Source organism: Oncorhynchus kisutch, linkage group LG15 (assembly GCF_002021735.2).
Source record: "Oncorhynchus kisutch isolate 150728-3 linkage group LG15, Okis_V2, whole genome shotgun sequence".
NCBI classification, from domain to species: domain Eukaryota; kingdom Metazoa; phylum Chordata; class Actinopteri; order Salmoniformes; family Salmonidae; genus Oncorhynchus; species Oncorhynchus kisutch.
The window spans coordinates 58,468,501-58,487,036 of record NC_034188.2 but is presented as its reverse complement, the minus strand read 5'-3'; the positions used below and the strand labels follow the sequence as shown (position 1 = coordinate 58,487,036).

Sequence of the window (18,536 nt, the reverse complement as noted above, 5' to 3'; positions counted from 1 at the left end):
AGTCAGGACAGGAATACACACACACACACACAAATGTAGAAACTCGTAAACACGCTCTCACTTATTTTTAAGATTACTAACGTTCACAGACTACAGTGCAATATATAGCAATACACACACACGACAAAGACACACACGACAAAGACACACACAACACAGACACACAGAATACAGACACACACAGACACACACACACAACACAGACAACACACACACACAACACAGACACACACAACACACACACACAACACAGACACACACAACGCAGACACACACACAGCATACATCCACACAGTACAGACACTCACAATACACACAACAACACACACACACACACACACACACACTACACAGACACACACAACACAGACACACACAACACACACACACAACACACACACACACACAAGACAGACACACACACGCACAACACACACACGCACAACACAGACACACACAACACACACACACACAACACAGGCACACACAACACAGACACACAACACAGACACACACAACACAAACACACATGCTTGGTCACACAAGCACAGGAGCAGAAACTCCAGAAAACAGTCTCACTCATTTTCACTAAAGATTACAAATATTCACAGGCTATAGTGCAATATATTGCAATACACACACACACACACAACACAGACACACAACACAGACACACACACACACACACACACAGGCACACACAGGCACACACAACACAGACACACACAACACACACACACAATACAAACACACATAACACAGACACACACAACACAAACACACAACACAGACACACACAACACAGACACACACAACACAGACACACACAACACAAACACACACAACACAAATACACACGCTTGATCACACAAGCACAGGAGCAGAAACTCCTTAAAACGGTCTCACTCATTTTCAATAAAGATTACAAATATTCACAGTGTATGTAGTACAATAGGCTGCTACGCACACCCGTGTGCACACAAGCACACATGCACACCGTCCTCCACCCACTTCTAAGCTCTCTTCCTCTTCCCTCAACAACAAATCCTCTCCCCCTCACTCAATCTCTCCCACCTTCAAACCCTTCTTCTCAACTCTAACCTTTGTCTCTCTCTTTCTCTCTATGTCCCATTGCTCTCATCTCAGCACACTCAGTCGTTCTTCCTGTGTCCTCTGTGTGTTCCCCTGTGTTTGTTATGTTAGACCGCCACAGTCAGGCCATGTTGTGACTGTGAGCCACTTGGATGCTCTGTCTCTGGCTGTGTCTCATATGGCACCCTGTTCTCTAAATAATGCACTACAGTAGTGCACTAAATAGAGAATTCGGTGCCATTTGGAACACAACCTTGGTATCCTTCTGTGGCTCCTGACCCCTGACCTCCAAGCAATAGCACCAGCCAAGATACATTACAGGCACTTCCATTATTCATATGCACTGTCTGTATGCTGGTCTTGGTTGTGGTAATCTCTCGTGGACAGATTGTGCGTAAACCGAAGAAAATTAATTAGCTGACCAAATTACACAAGATTTTAGTTCTGGAATATTAGAGTTGTAGAGCTCATTGAATATTCACAGCCCTAATGTGTATAGAGTCTACACCTGTTCAGCTCTCCATTCAGCCTCCAACTCTGGAATAATATTACATAATATAACTAACTGGTAACGATGTCCCATTTCCAGTCATACCCAATCCTAGACCCAGGCACACAAGCAGGCAGACAGGCAGGCACACAAGCAGGCACACAGGCAGGCACACAGGCAGACAGACAGGCACACAAGCAGGCAGACAGGCAGGCACACAAGCAGGCAGACAGGCAGGCACACAAGCAGGCAGACAGGCAGGCACACAAGCAGGCAGACGGGCAGGCACACAAGCAGGCAGACAGGCAGACACACAAGCAGGCAGACAGGCAGACACACAAGCAGGCAGACAGGCAGACACACAAGCAGGCAGACAGGCAGGCACACAAGCAGGCAGACAGGCAGACACACAAGCAGGCAGACAGGCAGACACACAAGCAGGCAGACAGGCAGACACACAAGCAGGCAGACATACAAGCAGGCAGACAGGCAGGCACACAAGCAGGCAGACAGGTAGACACACAAGCAGGCAGACAGGCAGACACACAAGCAGGCAGACAGGCAGACACACAAGCAGGCAGACAGGCAGACACACAAGCAGGCAGACAGGCAGACACACAGTTGCTGTGGGACCAAGCAGGCAATTAGAGCAGTGAGGAATGATATGAATTGGGAATATCTTATCTCATCGCTGTAACTAACTCTGTCCTAGCCATCAGCCGTGAGATACAGCTTAAATTGTCATTTTCAGCTCCCCATATCTCATTGAATACAATTCAATTATCTACATAGCTGCAGCAATGAGTGTGTATGTGTGTGTGTGTATGTGTATGTATATATGTGTGTGTGTGTGTGTGTGTGTGTGTGTGTGTGTGTGTGTGTGTGTGTGTGTGTGTGTGTGTGTGTGAGTGTGTGTGTGTGTGGGTGTGGCAGTGTGCAGAGAGAGAGTGAAACTGGGAATAGTTTTGGTGTTGATGGCATAGAATGCTAGTGATAGTCTCTCGTTACAGATTATTAGTGCATGCAACATTTGGTTCTGGGGTCTGAGATGAACAATGATATAGATCTCATCTCTACAAAAATGTAAAATATGATTGGAAACATATCTCCGTAACTTCACTGTAACTAGCAGAGCAGAACTAACAGTGTAGAAGACTTTGGTTCCAAATTGCTTACCCTCTGTCAATGTGTTCAGATGAAATTCACTGTGACTATCGCAACTCGGTAACATCTCACTGTGAGCTCAGGCCCTGCCTTAAAACATGAGAGAGTGATCAAAAGTGACAAGACCTAGATTTGGTAAGGAGTGAAAAGAGAGCTTACAAGATTTTTATCTTAGCACTTTGAGCTCCTGAGTGCATAGTCCCTTCTACTTCCTGAGCCTTCCACACACACATTCAGGAATAGACGTCACTGTAATTGTCACATAATCAACCAGTTTGTGTGTGGCCATATTGTCTCCATCATATGAAATGAGTGGATAATAAAGATATCACACTTTGTGAAACAACCAGGATGACATATCAATGTCAAGACAATTTCCCTTCAGGGACAATAAACTTGAACCTGTCGTAAACACGACCTCCGAGCTTAATTTGAATACCTCTGCTGCCGCTGAGTGTGTAATCAATGACAATCACATCGCACTGATAAAAGTGACCATGTTAGATGATTCCATAAATGATTCAAATGAACACACTAATAAACCAACCCTTCCCCCGCTCCCCATCCAAAACCCTCGGCGGAGTAAAGAAATAACATATTCAGCCTTATTAAGTCTGCATTCCACACACTCACTAACACAGACCCTGTTCACTCCTGGCTCAGAGTCTGTAATTAACTAAGCTGATATGGCCACAGGCCTATTACTGTGATAATACTGGTTAACAGAAGAGGGTGCACACACACACACACACACACACACACACACACACACACACACACACACACACACACACACACACACACACACACCTAACCCCTGCTCCTCATCCAGTCTGGACACATTGTGTAAAAACGGCACTGTCTCATTTGCACACACAATGGGAAGATGAAAACGCTTTTTAATTGACTCAGGGCTCGGAATGAGACTGAGGGAAAGGACAGACACACAGAGTGATACCTTTGTTTTCCAGTAAGAACACCAACGCTTACCAGTCGAGTACCCAAGAGATAATTCCTGTTCTACAAAGTTCTATAAATTGTCATAGATTTGGTGGCAGTCATATAGTTATAAATCAAATAGGCACACACTGCTCACCGTGTTATATCTCCCCTCAGCGTCATCCTCCAGAAGGCCCAGCCTGCACAGAGCCTTCTCATTCCTCAGCCAGTACTCTGACGAGTCCAGCACACTGCTACTGCACAGCACCTGGAAGACACAGATAGCTCACACTCTTATACAGACACATGACTGAACTCCTTCTCAGAATGTATAACATACAAATACACGCACGCACGCACGCACGCACGCACGCACGCACGCACGCACGCACGCACACACACACACACACACACACACACACACACACACACACACACACACACACACACACACACACACACACACAGACCCCATTCACCTTCAGCTGACAACCTTAGTATTTACCCTCTGGCTATAAAGATCTCTACAGGCCCTTTGTTCAGGAGGTGCTCTGTGGGACCTTCCTCTGTAAGAGGGATCAATAGCCTGTCAGTTAGCCTATTTACTGTGTTTTTACTCTTCCCCCGCGAGCTGTTTCAATGGACGCTATGCGTTAAGTGTCAAGTCCTGTTGACCTGCGACTTTCAATGACACCTCAAGAGTCAAGAGTACCTTGTCAGAGGGACACGTACAGTGCATTCGGAAAGTATTCAGACCCCTTGATTTTTTTCAACATTTTGTTACGTTACACCCGTATTCTAAAATAGATTTGTTTTAAATCCCTCATCAATCTACACACAATACCCCATAATGACAAAACATTTAGCATATTTATTAAAAATAAAAAACAGAAATACCTTATTTACATAAGTATTCAGACCCTTTGCAATGAGACTTGAAATTGAGCTCAGGTGCATCCTGTTTCCATTGATCATCCTTGAGGTGTTTCTACAACTTGATTGGAGTCTACAATTGATTTGCACACGATTTGGAAAGTCACACACCTGTCTATAGAAGGTCCCACAGCTGACAGCGCAAGTCAGAGCAAAAACCAAGCCATGAGGTTGAAGGAAATTCTATAATAAGGGAAAGAGGATAGCTAGTCAGTTGCTCAACTGAATGCATTCAACCCAAATGTGTCTTCTACATTTAACCCAACCTCCCTGTAAGCAGGGAGGAAAGCAAATCCAGGAAAATAAACGCTAGTGGGTGTGGCGTTTGGCCAGAGCGATGTGGATGGGTAGTCAGGTTACAAAACAATAGAGATCATAATCATTTCCATAGTGTATTTTTAGGCTGATGCCATCATGCCTCCTGTGCCCCTGTCCTGCACTATCTCCCTCTGGTGTTGTCCATCTGCTCTGGGCCATCGCCAGGTAGAGATGACTCACACTCAGACGGCCTCGTGGTCATGACATCACAATTTGGCAGAGCTTGGAGTGAGGGCAGGGTTGTGTTCATTAGGCACAAAATGGGAGATAACCGCCCAAAACAGGGATGTGCTATTTCAACTTGTCCAATAATTGCCCTTTTCTTCCGTTACAAAATGTTTTGCGTTGATGTGCACCAATGAACATAACCCAGCTTCATACTGGAGCTTGAGCAGAAGCTTGATATCAGTAAATGTTCACCAGTTAAAATAATATTATTCTCCCACATGTATTTTATTAGGGCACTATTTAGACTGCTAGGTCTTTGTCAAGTCAGGGGACCTGACCTAGAGTTAGGGTTGAAATCTTGTCTTTATAAATACACACTTGTAAGCCATACAGTTTTGTGTCATTGTGTGGACACTTCTATTACCAATACTACATGTAAGACAGTGGAGGTTGCTGAGGGGTGAATGGCTCAATATAACGGCTGGAAAGGAACCAATGGAAAGGCATCAAACCATGTGTTCGATGTCTTCGATGCTATTCCGCTCCAGCCATTACCAACCTCCTGTGATGTAATATTATTTTTGTATGTTAGCGGCAAAGGGGCGAGGCTCAGTAGAAGTCATTTAATGTGACAACCCGTCTACTAATGAAGTGACTGAACAAGCAGCTATATCGACTGACAATGCTCCTTATTCAAGAGGAAGGAGGGGGAGCAGAACAGAAGAGGTTGAAACTCAATGTAATCTCCCCGAGACCAGTGTTCTTTGCCATTTCTCTCATTGTCTCCTTGGCATAGTGAGATGATGAATCCAACTAGATGACCTGAAACACCTGGTCCTCCATCATTACTCTCTGTTGCAATGGTACAAACTCTCCCCCCTCACCAGGGAGAGCGACACACACACACATTCATATTTACCAGACATACTGTACACACACACCGTCCCCCTGTATTTACCTTCTTGCAGGCGGTGATGGGGGATCCCAGGGTGCTGTCTGTGCTGACTCCCTCGGCGGCTGCCGACTCAGAGCTCTCGAACATGGCTGACGACTGGAAGTTACTGCAGGAGGAGAACAGTGTGTCTGTGTCAGGGCCTACTGTACACAACCCCAGGACAAGGCCTCTGTTTGGGCTTCAGAGAGCCTATTAGCCCATTGGTGAACAACTTCGCCTGGGGACATGATCCCTGGCATCCCTGGCATGCCCACTGCTGTACAGGACCCGCCATTAGAGAATTGCATGAGAGGAACACAAAAACTGTGAACCTTTACTAAAAACAAAGGTAAACTCAGCCATCACATTCGTCTTGAGGCGCTTGAGACAATGTATGGTGATCATTGGTATGTTAACAACCAATATAGGATTGAAAGGAGGAAATAAATGATTTTCCTCATTAAATAATTTTATCTGTGATTTGTAAGTTTAAAAGCGCCCGATTTTTTTAAATCAGAAGTTTGTATTAATTTGGATAAAACTGGCACATAAAAAAGGAGGGAGGTATATGAGAGACAGCTGGCTCTGTGATCATCACTTTCATGGTAAATTAAAAGTATTTCATTTTGCAACTGGTTTAATTTAGGGATTCAAATCAAATCAAATTGTATTTGTCACATGCGCCGAATACAACAGGTGTTGACCTTACAGTGAAATGTTTACTTACAAGTCCTTAACCAACAAAAAATATAGAAATATCAAATAATTAAGGAAGAACAAGAAAATAACAGTAGCAAGGCTATATACAGGGGGTTGCGGTACAGAGTCAATGTGCGGGGGCAGCGGTTAGTCAAGGTAATTGAGGTCATATGTACATGTAGGTAAAGTGACTATGCATGGATATTAAATAGAGAGTAGCAGCAGCGTATAAATGTGTGGTGGGGACAATGTAAATAGTCTTGGTAGCCTTTTGATCAACAGTTCAATATGGCTTGGGGGTAGAAGCTGTTAAGAAGTCTTTTTGACCTAAACTTGGCACTCCGGTACTGCTTGCCGTGCGGTAGCAGAGAGAACAGTCTATAACTAGAGTGGCTGGAGTCCTTGGGAATTTTTTGGGCCTTCTTCTGAGACCTGGGTGGCAGGAAGGTCCTGGGTGGGTCCTGGATGGCAGGAAGCTTTGCCCCAGTGATATACTGGGCCGTATGCACTACCCTCTGCATTGCCTTGCGTTCAGAGGCCGAGCAGTTTCCATAACAGGCGGTGATGCAACCAGTCAGGATGTTCTCGATGGTGCAGCTATAGAACTTTTTGAGGATCTGAGGACCCATGACAAATCTTGTCAGTCTCCTGAGGCGGAATAGGCATTGTCGTGCCCTCTCTACGACTGTCTTGGTGTGTTTGGACCATGAGAGATTGTTAGTGATGTGGACACCAAGGAACTTTAAACTCTCGACTCGCTCCACTACAGCCCCATAAGTATTCAATCTTAATCCTGTATTTAGGCAGGTTACCTTGGTGTTCTTTGGCACAGTGTTTATGGTGGTCTGCTTGAAACATTTTGGTATTACAGACTCGGTCAGGGACAGGTTGAAAATGTCAGTGAAGACACTGACATTTGGTCAGCGCATGATTGGAGTACGATTGGAGTAAGTCCTGGTAATCCGTCTGGCCCTGTGCCAAGTTATTTAGGTCGTCTGGTTGCCATGTGTCACTGGGCAGCTCGCGGCTGTGCTTCCCTTTGTAGTCCGTAATAGTTTGCAAGCCCTGCCACATCCGATGAGTATTGGAGCCGGTGTAGTACGATTCAATCTTAGTCCTGTATTGATGCTTTGCCTGTTTGATGGTTCGTCGGAGGGCATTTTTTAATAAGAGTCCGGGTTAATAAGAGTCCCGCTCCTTGAAAGCGGCAGCTCTACCCTTTAGCTCAGTGCAGATGTTGCCTGTAATCTATGGCTTCTGGATTTGGGTACGTACGTATGGTACGACGTCATCGATGCCGTTTTTGATGGAGCCAGTGACTGATGTGGTGTACTCCTCAATGCCATTGGAAGAATCCCGGAACATAGTCCAGTCTGTGCTAGCACAACAGTCCTGTAGCTTAGCATCTGCGTCCTCTGACCACTTCTTTATTGAGCGAGTCACTGGTACTTCCTGCTTTAGTTTTTGCTTGTAAGCAGGATAGAGTTATGGTCAGATTTGCCAAATGGAGGGCGAGGGAGAAGTTTGTACGCGTCTCTGTGTGTGGAGTAAATGTGGTCTAGAGTTTTTTTCTCCTCTGGTTGCACATTTAACATGCTGGTAGAAATGAGGTAAAATGGATTTAAGTTTCCCTCCATTCAAGTCCCCGGCCACTAGGAGCACCGCCTCCGGATGAGCATTTTCCTGTTGCTTATGGCCCTATACAGCTCGTTGTGTGCCAGCATTGGTTTGTGGTGGTAAATAGACAGCTACGAAAGAAATTGATGAAAACTTGGTAAATAGTGTGGTCTACAGCTTATCATGAGATACTCTACTTCTGGTGAGCAAAACCTTGAGACTTCCTTAACATTAGATTATTTGGATCAGCTGTTATTTATAAATAGACACAGACTGCCACCCCTTGTCTTACCAGAGGCAGCTGTTCTATCTTGCTGATGGACCGAAAACCCCGCTGTATGTTATCCATGTCGTAGTTCAGCCACGACTCGGTGAAACATAAGATATTACAGTTTTTAATGTCCCGTTGGTAGGATATCCTTGATCGGAGGTAATCAATTTTGTTATCCAATGATTGCACGTTGGCTAATAGGACTGATGGTAGAGGGGGTTTACTCACTCGCCTATGAATTCTCAGAAGGCAACCCGACCATCACCCCCTTTTTCTCCGTATTTTCTTCACGCAAATGATGGGGATTTGGGCCCATTCCCGAGAAAGTAATATATCCTTCGCGTCGGACTCGTTAACGAAATTAGCCTACTTATAGCAGTATCAATCAGAATTTATGTGTGCCTACATTGTATTTTGCCCAAGGTAGGTAAGTGTGTGTGTGTGTGTGTGTGTGTGTGTGTGTGTGTGTGTGTGTGTGTGTGTGTGTGTGTGTGTGTGTGTGTGTGTGTGTGTGTGTGTGTGTGTGAAAGAGAAATAGTAATATAAATAATGCTAGTTACTACCCCTGATAACTTGGCCAAATAATCATATTTGAAAGACTGTGAGTGTGTATGTGAGATAAATAGTAATAGAAATGATGGTCGATACTACCGCTGATAATTTGGTCAGATAACAGTGTGTGTACAGTAGGTGACATGTTCATGATAGCTACAGTATCTAATAACTATAGTTATGGTATTGGTTTGGCTTATCATGTTCATGTCTATGTATAAGAAGACTGTAGGAGGAAGTGGAGACAACTCAGGGACAGGTATCAGAGAGAGAGAAGGGCAGAGAAAAAGAAGAAGAGGTCTGGGTCAGCAATTTCAGGCCAGCAGCCTTGGCGCTTCGGCCACATTCTTTCTTTTCTGGAACCATTTATTGTGCCTAGGGCAACATCACCCACAAGTGTGGGCACCACCGGTGCATCAAGACCCTCTACATCATCTACAAGTGCGATCATAGCCTCCACAGGTGCAGCGAGACCCTCTACAACGTCTACATCATCCACAAGTATGACCACCACCGGTGCATCAAGACCCTCTACATCATCCACGAGTATGACCACCACCGGTGCGCGAGACCCTCTACAACGTCTACTTCATCCACGAGTATGACCACCACCGGTGCATCAAGACCCTCTACATCATCCATGAGTATGACCACCACCGGTGCAGCGAGACCCTCTACAACGTCTACTTCATCCACGAGTATGACCACCACCGGTGCAGCGAGACCCTCTACATCATCCACGAGTATGACCACCACCGGTGCAGCGAGACCCTCTACAACGTCTACTTCATCCACGAGTATGACCACCACCGGTGCAGCGAGACCCTCTACAACGTCTACTTCATCCACGAGTATGACCACCACCGGTGCAGCCATGGAAGATGAGGAAACGGAGGAAGCACCTCTGGATCTAGGACCACCTGAGATTATTATGAACCTCACGATTTTAATGAACCTCATTATGAACCTCACGGCAGCCCAACTTGATGCTCACAGGAAGGAGGATGAAGAGACCCTCTTTGCCATGAGCCTGGTGCCAACCCTGAGGAGGCTGCCTCAGCAAAGAAAAGCAGCAGTCAAGTTTAAAATGTATCAGCTGCTTTTCAAAGCCGAGTTCAATGGTACATTTTTCTTCTCCACAACACAGGTAGTGTCATAAGTATTGTGACAGTGAAGTAAAGTAGGTCATTTTTACAGTATACTCATGTAGGCTAATTGGTATTTCAGATCAAAGGTTTAATATGAGGCAAATATATAGCTGTTGGTTTTGGGTTAGAAAATATCCTAAAACAACAGTTTGCTGTCTAAATATTTGTCTATCATATTCATCTTTTAATCTGAAATGCAAATTCCATGAGTAAAACAGCAAGAATTACTAACTTTACCACACTGTTCCAATATTTATGCAACTAACTACACTATACAAGCATTATATAGTTAACATAAATCTCACTTTTTATGGTGTTATATTATGTAATGCTTGTATGTGTTGTTTTTCTCTTCCCTTCTAGAGATGGAGTCAATTTAGCTGACCAGCTCACAGGAAGAGGAGGAGTTGTCTGGTTGTTATTTTTACCTCCCTCATTGTACCTTTACACATATCAGTTCCGTTTAAATTCAGTCAATTCATAAAGTATTTTTTTTCATTATTTGTGTTTTTACAGAATTGAAACTCACACACCGGAGAATTGTTGGTCTCATAAAAGTCTAAAGGTGAATATGGGTTAACTGCCTCGTTTTTACCTTGTCAGCTCAGGGATTCAATCCAGCAACCTTTCAGTTACTGGCCCAACACTTTGACCACTAGGCTACCTGCCACCCTGCCACAATCACGTCCAGGCTACCTGCCGTGTCCTTGACGTCCAGGGGCCATTTGTTAATTTAGCTGTGTTATGGCTACACATTCCATTCTTTTTTTCAGAGACAGAGTCACACACACACACACACACACACACACACACACACACACACACACACACACACACACACACAAACACACACCTCCTCCACTCCTCTCCGTACCTCAGATCTCCAGTGCCCTGCCCTCTCTCTCTTTATGGCCATGTCTGAAGTTCCCCTACTAAGTCTAGGCTTTATCAGTAGTCCCTGTATCTGTCTGCAGTTGTGCCAAAAATATGTGCTCTTGTTGTTCTCGCACAGATTACAGGCTTCACATACATTTTAGTATTTTTACACACACATACATGAAAGCACACACACACACCTCTTTCAACAGGTGTTTGACATACCTGTCATGTTCTTTCCTGTACTTGAATACTTATTCAATTCTAAGGTCTTCATAGTCTTTCATTTCTTTATTAATATCTCATTTAGACTTAATCTGCTTATTTCTTCCCTATGCCTTTGCAGATTTAAGACAGGAAAGTTGAAAAATAAAACAAATCCACCAGCATTTTGTCAGACTAGTGAAGATGGTGCAAATATGTACTATTTGTATGGACCCTAGGTTACCCTTTACCTTTGTTATCATACTAACTGTATGTCATATAACCTTAATTAGTGCTCCTGCTCACCTGATGTACCATGCCAGGTGTGTATAAAAAAATGCTATTTTATGGACAACGGTGGATGATTCTTAAAATAACCTTTGTGTTATGGGGCTCTTAAAAGAGTTGATTCACTCCACGGCATGCTGCCATGGGACTTCACCTCCTGCCGATGAGAAGTAGTGTATGTTGTTGTTGTATGTGTCGAAATGCTTTGCTTAATTCTTGGCCAGGTCCCAGTTGTAAATGAAAACTTGTTCTCAACTAGCCTACCTGGTTAAATAAAGGTGAAATAAAAATACATGTTTTATTTTTTAAAAGTGCCTGGCCCGAAGGCAGAGTCCCGGAGGATCCCTCCATCACTTCCCTTGCCATAAGCACCAAATTCGACAACACGGAAACAGTAGATGGCGTCTACAACAGCCAAGAGTACAACTGAATATGTACCCTTGTAGTTGTAGAATTGCGAACCTGAGCACGGTTACTACGTTTCCCGTCAATGGAGCCAAGACAGTTGGGGAAATTCCACCTCTCCAGGAACTCGGCAGCGATGGCCCTCCAGTCTTCCTCCTTGGGGACAGGCATGTATTCACCAACCAGACAGTCCCAAATGGCTTGTGCCACAGAGGGGACAATGTCTGCCACCATGGACCGCCCAACTCCGATGGTCCTGTAGGAGTCCCGTCGCCAAGAATCTGAAATATAATTCAAAATAATTATCACAATTGTGTGTAACTTGAATTCCATCTTCTCATATAGCTACCTCATTACTGTTTATTATGCTCTACTAATTATATTGTAATACTCATCAACCATCATTAACAATGCCTTGAAACTGTACAATTCAGTCTGTGACTATATCAATAAACTGTAGCCCAGGCCAACTCTACTCTAAAGAAAGGTACTATCTAGAACCTAAAAGGGTTCTCCGGATGTCCCTATAGGCGAACCCTTTGAAGAACCCTTTTTGGTTCCAGGTAGAACCCTTTTGGTTCCAAGTAGAACCCTATTGGGTTCCATGTATAATAATTTCCCCAAAGGGTTATCCTATGGGGAAAGCAGAACGACACTTTTGGAACCCTTTTTTCTAAGAGTGTACATGAATCCAAGAATAATCTAATCAATGATGGTAACTGTTTTGTACAACAAGGGGTCCTGAAGAAGACCAGTCTACCTTCATCAGGGCAGAAGGTACCTCAACTTTCTTTTAATTTGGTAACATTGCATCATTAAAAAAATATTTTTAACCAACTTTGGGAAAAGTTATAGTCCTAATGAACATTCTGTAGAAGTACATCTGATGTCACATATGGGCTATTAACTAGAGAGCCCTTTATAGCTAGCTAGGTTGCACATAAAATCTATCTAATATCAATCAATTATGGTATCAAAGCCTTTAAAAATGTATTAGAATTTAGCTTACCGGAGACAAATCGCCAGGCGTTCAACTGGGCTGATGGACTCCCGGTAGTTGGTATCCGTCCTGGCGAATCTGTCTCCAACCATCTGGAGCAGATGATCGAACTGGCTTCGGTCCAGACAAAAGTAATTTCGGAATTCCTCTCTAAACAGTCAAAGCTCTTGAATGAGACTGTGGAACTCCCCTGCTTGCTTTCACAACTTCAACCATCTCTGGACCCACACAGACCTGCGTTTTCGTCGGGGATGGTCCCGGCCCAACAGCGCGATCAAGACCACCTTTCGCAATGTTGGTCTCATTGGTGAAAGAGCCTACTCTCTGCTATCTTAACTATTTATTATAGCATATCGCTTCAAGACTATGCATTTTGGTCGGGAAATTATGTTATAGACTCTCACAATTCATTTGTATATGTCATCGAATAAATAATATGTATGCTACATGGCAAATAAATTAATAAAAAATGTAAAGAAATTCTACAGTCAAACTGTTTTTATTATGTAACCCCACATTTTTTTGACTGGATATGTGTGCAACAAAAATTCAACATTCACATTTTGCTACTTTCTGTCAAGTAAACGCATACAACTTGATGCATTCGTTCGATAAATCCAACGTTTGCACCACACAGAACGTACAGCAATGGCCTCTTGCAACGCAATGCTGCAAGGCAAACGCAGCGTTCCATTGGAAATTAATGTCCTGAGGTACAAAAACGCAATGACACATTTTGAAGGGTTAGTAATGGATGTGTGCCTGGGTAGCTATGATGTTATTAACTGTCAGCTGTCGATACTTTTTCTAGGCATGTGTGCCTTGTGTGTACTATCTACGGTATCTACTGTAGAGTCAAATGTGGTGCTTGCCTCGTGTGTGTTACTAAATATATAGTTAATATGTGCAGCACAGTAAAGCAAGGAGAAAGCAATGAATATGTTGTTCGGTTGAAGGGATTTTATGTAACCATTGCAAAATTAGCTAGATGTTTATCGCAATCTCATATGCTGAAATCCATACGCGATATGCAAATGTAGTGCATGCAACCATTAGTGTGAATATCAATATTGTGTCCTGCGTTGTTCATTAGGCTCATTTTTATTAGAATGTATTGAAGTTGAACATAGTTGTGTTTATATAGGCTGTGTTAGGGTAGTGCTGACTAGGCTGCTGGCTGTACAAGTGAAATACAAAGATGAGAAGTTCATTTTCTCACAAGAGCCATTGACTTCCAATGACTTTTTGGAAGGAGGTGAGTGATTGCCACAATTGCAATTGTTTACAGAAACCCTAACAGCGATCCAAATGTTGTTTAATGTCTTTCAATTAGTCAAGAAATGTATCCTGCCTACCAGGGACTTAAACGTTTATGATGAATCTGGGTCTAAAGTAGTTGAACTGTTTCAGTATCTTCTTCGAAGATCAGACCTCAGTGTGCTAAAAATGTGTTTACCCAATGAAACAAGTTCTGATGGCGAGTTATTTCTCTACAGTACAGAGATATGATCAATGTATTCGTTCATCTGCCCAGAGTCCGGCAGGCCAGATCTAATCCTGCTGGCCCAGGTCTGGCACCCGGATCCAGACGGATAATGGGTTCAGATCACATCAGAACCCATTAATTGTATGTCTTATCTCAACATCCCATATATAATTGTAGGTTAATGATTTCTTAGCAGATTATTTGCACCTGACATTTAAAGCATGCTAAATGGGGTTTAGAGTATGACTAACAACCAAAATGTAAAGAAACAGATATGCAATGTGGTTGTATTATCCCTGTAGCATTGTTGAGAACCGAGCTTTCATTTATTCATGTAACGGGCAGATTCTGTTGACTCTTCTGCAAGCTGCTCTGTGGATGTTGGTGGTTCATTAGACCCTGACGACTCTTTTACCCTGTGTAACAGTTTTCTGAAGGGTCGGACCAATATGCAGCGTGGTAAATGTTCGTCATATTATTTAATAGCACTGAACACTAAAATACAAAGTAACAAAAATAACAACCGAAACAGTTCCATCTGGTAACTAAAACAAAGACAGAAAACAACTACCCACCAATCATAGTGGGAAAACAGGCTGTCTAAGTATGGTTCTCAATCATAGACAACGATAAACAGCTGCCTCTGATTGGGAATCATACCAGGCCAAACACAGAAATACATAAACATAGAACAACACATAGAATGCCCACCCCAACTCACACCCTGACCAAACTAAAATAGAGATATAAAAAAGGAACTAAGGTCAGGACGTGACACCCTGACACAAAGTCCTAACAGAAAAAGGAGAGCAGAGGAAGATAGTCCAGCCAAAGTAAGCCTTTCATTATTTTCTAGGATTGTCTTTTAATAACTAAAAACTTTATTGATATTCCTGAGGTTCCATCTTTGTGATTTTGGTTTGGTTTACTTCCGGAGATTTACTTAGTGTATGTAGGATTTTTCCAGTCCTGCTCTAATCGACTTAAATAATCTTGATAGATTCTAATGTGCAGTTTAGTGACATAGCCAGGTGATGGAGCAGGGCTGAAACCAATGCTTGCACAGTAGCTCTCCAGGAGGATGGCTGGCTACCACTGAGCTCTTTCTCAATTTGTCAATCCTTGGCTCCTAATATACTCTTCTCATCGTTCTCAAAACCAACTACAGAACAATGACTTAGGAGAGGAACATTAGGTCTTATTATCAAATGGGATTTCAGAAGGAGGTGAGGAATCAATAAAACATATTTTGATAAAGAATCCTGGTGTACTAGGGTCTGTGTATGCTGTGCTTTTTGTTAGATGATTGAGGACATTTTCCAGAGCAAAGCTGGAGGTGAAAGGATCATGAATAAGTATGCTCGGACAAAAAGCTTGGCTGACCGCAGCAAGCGTGATATGATCAAGATATTGGTTGCAAATATGACAGAGGATCATGGGTAAACCATTACGGTTTTTTTACGCATTAAGATCAATGTTTTGCATTCATGTATTATTGCCAATTTAGTATTTTTTCTTTTTGGAGGGGTTCAGAACAACGACGTTAAGGAGGGATATGCAAGAGGAATAGTTTCCTTGTTCCCGTAGCTAGCCGACCCCAAAAGCAAGACGGACTATGTGAGTTCAAAATAAATCTGGGTACCAATTCACTCCCTATCACTTCCCGTTAGCCCTTTGATGTTTGCAGGGTTGAAGGGTGTGGATATATGTAAGCAGTGTAGTCGTGGAGCTTTCACCTTATGGATCTGCACATATTGATAGGGTTATGGGGCCAGGGGGAAGTGATGTAAGACAATTTTTTTAAATGGTTTTGCTGTTTTGAAGGCACATTCTGCCGATACTGTCACTACAACATCACTAAATGTTCAAATGATAAACACAGCATAACGTTTCAAGTTGTAAAGCTGTCTAACATAGCACTGATGTTGTTCACATGCTCCTCCTCGGTCACTTGTAATTGAAGGTTACATTTATTAGGCTTTGTGTATGTGAAGGTGACTGAGGAGCATTAAACATTACACAGTCCCTGCAACTGTTAAACTTTTCTTCCAGATTCTAACATGCACCAGTGACAAATTAGCTTCAGTCTTTTATTTGTGTGTGTATGGTTTGTGCTCGCTCGGGTGCAGGCATGCCAGGGTGTAAGCATGTGAATGTGTGTTCACAAGGGTGTGAGACTTGTTTTTTATGGGGTTTTCTCACAATTCAGTGTAATGGGGTTTGGTTGGACTGTTTATACCAGTGTTGTGTGTTTGGTTGGAGGTGGACCAGCTGCTGACAGAGACCCCTTCACAGACAAAGACTGGCTGAGGGAAGAAGGGCATTGTTGAAAGGCCATTGTGCTGATGATACACACGTCTGATGAAGCAACTGTAAAAGACAAGATGAAGCGGACCTCAACCTACTGTCAAAAAATCGTCCATGACTCACAGAACTCCTCTGACATACTCTGTGTTTCACAGTTTCTGGACATACCAGGTATGGTTTGAATGAAATGGACTCTGTCAACTTCATAGCATGCATGTGTGAGGACGTTAGAATGACTTGTTGATGCATTGTTTTTTCCAAAGCATGACCATGTCTCAGGGTGGTCATTGCCAGAGCTATTACCCTTCAAAGGCGACAGGACCATGTCTTAGAAATCTGGTAGCTGAGATGTTATTGTCTTAGTGTGTCTTGTCTGTAGATTGTGCAAGATTTTGGACTGATGTTTGGTGACGCAAATTCCTGAATTTATTTATTTAACTAGGCAAGTCAATTAAGCACAAATTCTTATTATCAAACCCTAACTCAGACAACACTGGGCCAATTGTGAGCTTCTCTATGGGACTCCCAATCACAGCTGGTTGTGATTCAGCCTGGAATTGAACCAGAGTCTGTAGTGACTGTAGAGTCTGTAGAGGCCCAAGTGACCTACTGTCTTCAAACAGTAGGCCATCCTGCAGAGCCATCGACTCACCAACAACCGAGCTTCAGGACCTGATACACAACGCTGAGTCCACAGCTGAGATGGAAAATGGTACAGACATACTACTTTACACGTTATATGAAGTTGTAGTACGGTGCCTTCAGAAAGTATTCAGACCCCTTGACCATTTCCACATTTTGTTACGTTACAGCCTTTTTCTAAAATGGATAAAATGTTTTTTTCCCCTCATTTTTGCAAATGTTTTAAAAATAAAAACCTGAAATATCACATTTACACAAGTATTCAGACCCTTTACTCAGTACTTTGTTGAAGTACCTTTTGCATTGATTATAGCCTCGAGTCTTCTTGGGTATGACACTACAAGCATTCTTCTCTGCAGATCTACTCAAGCTCCGTAAGGTTGGATGGGCTATGTTGGTGGACAGCTATTTTCAGGTCTCTCTAGAGATGGAAATCCGGGCTCTGGTTGGGCCACTCAAGGACATTCAGAGACTTGTTCCGAAGCCACTCCTGTGTTGTCTTGGCTGTGTGCTTAGGGTCGTTGTCCTGTTGGAAGGTGAACCTTCGCCCCAGTCTGAGGTCCTGAGCGCTCTGAAGCAGGTTTTCATCAAGGATCTCTCTGTACTTTGATCCGTTCATCTTTGCCTCATTCCTGATTCGTCTCCCAGTCCCTGACGCTGAAAACATCCCCAAAGCATGATGCTGCCACCACCATGCTTCATCGTAGGGATGGTGCCAGGTCTCCTCCAGACGTGACGCTTGGCATTCAGAGGCTCCTGAGTGGTGCAGCGGTCTAAGGCACTATCTCAGTGCTTGAGGCATCACTATAGACACCCTGGTTCGAATCGGAAGTTCCATAGGGAAGCGCACAATTGGCCCAGTGTCGTCCGGATTTGGCTGGTGTAGGCCAGCCAAAGAATTTGTTCTTAACTGACTTGCCTAGTTAAAATAAAGGTTAATTCAGAACAGAGTTCAATCAAACTTCTTACATTTAAGAATAATGGAGGCCACTGAGTTATTAGG

At 43.4% G+C, this 18,536-nt stretch overlaps 1 protein-coding gene across 7 annotated transcripts in view; it reads right to left on the bottom strand.

Annotated features, from left to right (window-relative positions):
• The window catches only part of LOC109905588 (A-kinase anchor protein SPHKAP), a 149,884-nt gene that overhangs the window by 23,566 nt on the left and 107,782 nt on the right, over positions 1-18,536 (bottom strand). For all 7 annotated transcript variants that reach the window (XR_004203133.1, XR_004203134.1, XR_004203135.1 and 4 more), the window contains 2 exons: positions 6,063-6,165; positions 3,843-3,953 (listed from right to left, as the gene is read on the bottom strand). Coding sequence is in view for 4 of the 7 variants with exons in the window: in XM_031790638.1 (XP_031646498.1) it covers positions 3,843-3,953; positions 6,063-6,165 (214 nt within the window). In the remaining 3 variants the exon portion in view is untranslated. The remainder of the gene's footprint in view (positions 1-3,842; positions 3,954-6,062; positions 6,166-18,536) is intronic.